The sequence below is a fragment of the Echinops telfairi genome, unplaced genomic scaffold, assembly GCF_000313985.2.
Source record: "Echinops telfairi isolate 266 unplaced genomic scaffold, ASM31398v2 ScPeMD7_655;HRSCAF=1070, whole genome shotgun sequence".
Lineage (NCBI taxonomy): Eukaryota > Metazoa > Chordata > Mammalia > Afrosoricida > Tenrecidae > Echinops > Echinops telfairi.
Window position 1 is genome coordinate 26,732,650 of NW_022104553.1, and position 5,923 is coordinate 26,738,572.

Below are 5,923 nucleotides of genomic sequence, written 5' to 3' on the forward strand. Positions count from 1 at the left end.
CGAGAGAAGAAACAGCTGCTTCGCGAGTTTAGGCTGTAACCGACGAGGGGAGAGGCCAAAGGAGGGGGAGCTTGCAAGGAGACCGGAACGGCGTGGAATGAAAAGGATGGATGCTGGCGGCGGCGGGGGACCCTTTTGGAGACGAAGCCCGAACCCCCTTGCTGGACGCTAGCCCTTCTGCTGCGGACGCATCAGTAGTTCTCATGCAGCATGCAAACCAGACGGCACAACAAAGGACTTGCACGATCTTCCTGTGCAGCCATGTCTCGTTGGAGGAATCGATCTTGGGAACTGTCATCGCCCGTCACGGGTTACTTGTCAAAATGCAGCCCTTGTCTCTGTCCTGCTGGCTTGGGGTAGTAACTCATCAAAGATGGGGGTTCACCCACCTTGCTGCCATTTTTGACATTTCCGGTCCTCCTGTAGCCAATCATTTTCAGATGGAGATGCCGGTCTTGGGCAAAGTTCTCTTTAATCCATAGGTTCCCGAACTTATTTGGCCCACCACACCCCCCTGGCGATTAAAAACGTGGCACTACAGCCCATCACCCAGCATTGGGTGTGGGCATCTGCTTTTGTAGCCTGTCCCCTGGATCAGTCCCCTAGGGCGAGGTATCACCCACCCTGGGAGACACCAGATATTTGATCGCGCTGTGTTGGGGAAACTCTTCCACTCAATTGTTAAGAGTAGCTTCTGAAGGGTCCTCATCTGGGAGAAGGGGCAGCCTCTGCATCACAGTTCTTTCGTGAAGGGGTTGCGGCCACGTTGCCTTAAGTGGCTAGTTCAGCAATGGCTACCAGGTCCTGCAGGGAAGTTTGGCAGCTGTCACTTGTTGATATGCACCTGGGGAGCCAGTTTGGGAGGGATCTGCCTTTTGATCCTAGTTATCCTAATTGCCGCAGTCGCACGCGGGCCTAGCCTAGTCCGCAGTTCAAACCCACCGGCTGCTCAGGCGGGAGAAAGGTAACAGGAGACTGCCGGCTCCCATGAAGAGTTCCATACAGTCTGAGACACCCACGGGCAGTCCGGCTGTGCCTTGTAGGGTCAATGGACTCCAGGGGAGTGCAGTCACCCAGCTGATGGCACCTGGACTTGGGCACTCCTTGGGGCTTTGTTGACTGCCTCCATGGACCACACAGCTGCAAGGCTACCAAGGGCTGTATGTTCCCATCTTGGGGATAACCCAACGTGGCCCAGTACTGGAGCGTCTTGGGGAGACTTGCCCTGCTTTTCCCTCCCCAGTAGCCCTGTTCTTTTTCCAGGACCCAGGGCCGGCCCCGCTCTTCTGTATTTTATCGGAAGTCTTTGTTTTTACATTCTGAACTGAAAGGACGACCAAAGGAGGGTGGAACTGCTTTCTGGTGGTGCCGTTTACAAATGTGCTGCCAGTACACCTCACTGAGTAGGTGATCAACAGGACTCGATCAAAATGGAGGGAGGGGTGAAAATAAACAAGTTTCTGCCGCTGACCCACCCTAATCATCTTGTCCTAAGCATTACCGTCACAGTGGTCCAATCGTAACCCGTGTGGGCCAGGTGGCGAACACTCACGTTATCAGCAAGCCTGAGCGCAGTTGGGGCCTCCGATCCGGGCCCTCCAGTCATGGTGAGCGGTGATTTAATACTCGTGCCTTTATTAGGATCCTCCCACACTTGGTGGCTGAGCTCCTGCTTCTCAGCAACTGGAGAGCCTCTGTCGGCCTAAAACCAGACCCACTGCCCTCTGGGCCACTCCCACTCCGGGCAAATTGTCCCACAGGGTTTGGGAGCCGCTAAATCTTTATGGAAGCAGGCTGTGCGGCCGGTGGGTTTGTGGCCTTCCGGTTCGCAGCCCAGAGTTCAACCACTGTGTCCCACCATCCTCCAAACCTCCTCGTTCTGCCACAGAGTGGCTGATGGGCTTGAACTACCAACCTTGCTGTTAGCAGCCGAACCCTTAACCTGGCGCACCACCAGGGCTCTTTCCCCACCACCTTGAAAATCTGCCTCGAGCCCTGGGGGTGGGGGTGGGGGTGGGGGGGGCGGGTAAGTGAACACACCAAGCAGCAGCAGCAGCAACATAAACCAAGAGTTTCCTTTTCTTAGGTCAGTTGGTTCTCAGGCAGGAGGGACAGAAGGGGAGTGTCTGCAGGATGGATGGGCTGTGTGGACTGAAGGGCAGGGGATTATTTAAGGCGGCTCTTCTAGCCAGTCTCTCCCTCTCATCAAATGACCTTTTCCTGCATGGGTCTGCTTAAGAAGGTGGTGCACGGAGGGGCTGTTAGGATACTGATAGGATTCACCCGTGAATAATTACAAACAGGAGTCCCTGCAGGGCCATTTTGCTGTGTATAAAATGAGCCCTCTGAGAAGCAGGAGGAGGGATCTCACTGCCAGCAAGAGCCAGGAATGGACTGTGTCCCTGGGCCCAGAGACACCCCCCCCCACCCCCGCAGCAGATGACAGCTGTACCATCAGAGCAGCAGCCGCCGCAGAACCAGGAGCCAGAGCGTGGACAGATGGGCTTTCCCAGCCTAGGGAGCTAGGCAAGCCGAGTGCTTTTGTGCAGGAGGCCTGGCTTTCGGTGTGGAGTGACTCTGGGCACTTGATTCAGGAGTTGGGCTTGCAGGCCCGTGGAAGTGGAACTGACTGCCTGGGGTGCCTCTGGCCCCTAATTCAGGGAGCTGGGTTTACAGGCCCAAGGAGCTAGAGCGGAATGCCTTCAGGTTGAGGTTTACAGAGGAGTGGTAGGGCCCTTTGGGCACTGATTAGCAGACGTGAAACACCCTGAGCATTTCCCACGGGCATTACAACGTGTTAACTTCCTTAATAAACCCTTTCATGGTGAATTTTGTCTGAGTTCTGTGTCACCACTGCAATGGACAGTTGAAATTAGAGAGGTAAAGTCTAGACCGTTCATTAAGATCACACGGGATCTTCAATAAACCGGTTTCCACACTCACAGACCACCACCGCCCCGCACCTCCCAGGCTTCTCTCGGGCAGGAGGCCTCGCGGCCAGAGTTCAGAGGCCTGTGAAGTAGACAAGACCCAAATCCTCCTGGAGGTGCAGCAATTGACCATCTCCACCACGGTGTCCCAGGTAGCCGGTGTGCCTCCGAGTTCTAGGGGAGCTCGGAATCAGCCAGGGTGCAGAGTTCCAAGAGCCGGGGACTCCAGTGTCTGGGCAGCCCTGTGTCCCCAGCCCAGGGCCACCCGGACGCCAGTGGCTAAGGCAGACGGGTCTTTAGGGCTTGAAGGTGTACGCAATCATGTCGCTGCAGCGCAGCAGCGCCTCGGCCTGCACGCCTATCGGAGTCTGCAGCTGGGACACGTAGAAGTTGGCCACGTCCAGGTCGGTGGCGCCAAAACAGGCGGTCACGTGCACGCCCTCATGCAAAGTGAAGCTCACCTGGCGGCCCCCCATGGCCAGCAGGCTGCGCAGGAAGCGCTCCCGGAGGACAGCGCGGGCCCGCTGCTCCTGGGATTCCCCACACGCCTGGGTGTCAGGGCCTGCCGGCTTCGCCAAGGCCCTGCGTCCGTCAGGGGCAAAGCCTCGGCTGTAGCCATCAGGGCCCCGGGGCAGCCGGAGCACGGGCACAGGAATGGGGATGCTCCCTGGAGCCTGCATCGGGGGTCCTGGCTGTGGGTGAGAAGAGCAAGGGGGAGATATCAGATGGGGGGCATAGGGACAAGGAGGTGGGGGAGTGGGTCTGGTGCAAAGACATCTCCAATGGAAGCTCCCCAAAGCCCAGGCCCTGAACCCCCGCCTCCTAAAGCCTATACCTCCTCTCCCCAGGCCTGGGCACCACCAATCACCCAGTAGCCCGGGCTAGAAAGGGTGCTACATAAGGAGTTGAACTCCAAGAGGGCTTTTATCTGTATTTGACACAGCCTAGCCCCGTTTCTGGCTCCGATTAAACACTGCAGGCTGAGAGGCCCCGCCTCCTCTCCATCTATCCATCCACGCCACTGGGGAGCCCCACCTTCCAAATAGATTCACAGCTACACAGGAGCCAGGAGGACTCCCACCATCCCAACCGAGAACTTCTACAGAACCACCCTCCCCCAGTGACCTCACAGAGCAGAGTGGAACTGCCCCTGTGGGTTTCCAAGATGGTAGCTCTGTTCGGGAGTAGAAAGCCCCATCGTTCTCCCGAGAAGCAGCCTGTGGTTTCGAACTGCTGACTTTGTGATTAGCAGCCCAACTATGCCACCAGGGCTTCTCAACCTAGAGCCCTGTGATCATTGAAAGGATAGTCTTGGGGCTTCGAGAACCTTCGTGCGGAAGCGAGTGGGCCCAGGAAGCTTCCTGGCCCTTCTCCACTCCAACCATGCTGGAGGACTTTTTTCCACCAGTAGCCTTAAAAGAGCGGCCAAAGTCACTAGTAGTAAGTCAATTCTGACTCATAGCGACCCCTTAAGGTAGAATAAAACTGCCTCTGTGGGTTCCCAAAGCTGTCAACCTTGGCAGGTGCAGACAGCCTCATCCTTCTCTCCTGAGGTGCCGCTGGTGGTTTTGAACTGCTGACCTTGTGCTTACCCTGTTTCCCTGAAAATAAGACAGTGTCTTATATTAATTTTTGCTCCCAAAGATGCGCTAGGTCTTATTTTCAGGGGATGTCTTATTTTTCTATGAAGAAGAATACAGTACACATTTATTGTTTTATTAAAAGAGACCTCGCACTTCCTGTCTGCTTCAGCTGCGCTGCAGCGCCCACCGCTATGGTCGAGTCCAGAGTTATGTTAGCTTGGGGGGGGGCGCTTATTTTCAGGAGTGCCTTGTATTTCAGTGAGAGGCAAAGCTGAAAGTAGGTCTTATTTTAGGAGGGTGTCTTACTTTTGGGGAGACAGGGTAGTAGGCCTCTGCATAATTCACTGTGCCCACCACCCGGGGCCTCCTCAGGTCTGGGTCTAAACCAGGGGTCAGCAAACGTGCTCTATGAAGGGCACATGGGCAGTTCTCCCTGTCCTATACTGTTGCTAGGAGTCAGCGTTAACCCCGTGGCAGTGAGCGTCAGTTTCTTTTGGTTCATCTTGGTGGAAGCAGACCACCAGGTCTTTCTGCAGGGCACCGCTGGGTCGGTTCACACCACCCACCTTTAAGAGCATTAGAACGAGGTGCTAACCGGCTCTCACAACTGTCCTCGCCGCCGCTGCTCCCGCCGCTGCTCCAGGTCACGATAAGAGGTCCAGGGCAGAGCGATAGAAAACTGTAGGACAAAAGTCACCACCATCATAAAAAAAGGCCAGGCTGCCTGGTCAGTTGGGCATCGTAGATGTCCCGAAGCCGTGGCCCTCACCCGCCCTTGCACCCTGCACTGGGGACCCCTTTCAGTCACACAGCAGACAGGCCTGTAGCGTAAACGAGAAGCCCCGGCAGGAGAGGCTCCTCGGAAGATCAGTAAGCAGAGACCCAAGAAGGGCCCGGGCTTGTGTGTCCTTAGAGATGACCCTGGAGGGCCCTCGGCGCAGTTCTAGTCTCCGACACACGGGGGCGCCCTGAACCAGAACCGCCTCCCCAGCGCACGCTGCTGGCGAGCGAGCGTCCAGCGGTTCACAAACCCAGCCCCTCCCTCCGCACCGCTCGTCCCTTCCTCCCTTTTCCCAGCTTCCAGCCCCGCCCCACCCCACTCCAGGCTGTTTCCCCAGCTGGCCAGAGGGATCCAGCTCCGGCCAGCTCGGGATGGTCCTGGGCTCCCGCCTCACTCAACTCTCCCACCCTGCCACTGGCCCCTCCAACCCTCCACCCTCAGCATTTCCAGGCCAGGAGAACCCTCCGCCCCGCCTGGACCGTGCCTTAGTGGTCTGTCCCTCTCCCGAGACCCTTCTCCACGATCTCCCTCGCTTTTGTCCTTAAGGGCAGCACATCGGACACTCTGTGACCTCTTTGACCTGATGTCCTATATTGTTCTATCCCCAGCGGTCTCCCCAGCCCCCACCC

General features: G+C 56.9%; 2 protein-coding genes across 3 annotated transcripts in view; both read right to left on the reverse strand.

The window, feature by feature from the left end:
• The window catches only part of PPP1R37 (protein phosphatase 1 regulatory subunit 37), a 29,283-nt gene extending 27,677 nt beyond the window's left edge, over positions 1 to 1,606 (reverse strand). The window contains exon 1 of the mRNA XM_045292678.1: positions 1,502 to 1,606. Within this exon, the coding sequence (XP_045148613.1) occupies positions 1,502 to 1,606 (105 nt within the window). The remainder of the gene's footprint in view (positions 1 to 1,501) is intronic.
• A 1,275-nt stretch (positions 1,607 to 2,881) lies between these two features.
• GEMIN7 (gem nuclear organelle associated protein 7) lies at positions 2,882 to 5,511 on the reverse strand. Of its 2 annotated transcripts, none has more exons than XM_004710379.2 (2): positions 5,109 to 5,511; positions 2,882 to 3,622 (listed from the first exon to the last, which is right to left on the reverse strand). In XM_004710379.2, exon 2 carries the CDS (start codon positions 3,608 to 3,610, stop codon positions 3,227 to 3,229), a length of 384 nt encoding a protein of 127 aa, XP_004710436.1. In that variant the 5' UTR covers positions 3,611 to 3,622; positions 5,109 to 5,511; the 3' UTR covers positions 2,882 to 3,226. The 2 variants fall into 2 exon arrangements, with proteins under 2 accessions (XP_004710436.1, XP_045148798.1); XM_045292863.1 differs by having other exon boundaries at positions 5,080 to 5,511.
• Positions 5,512 to 5,923: the final 412 nt, after the last annotated feature.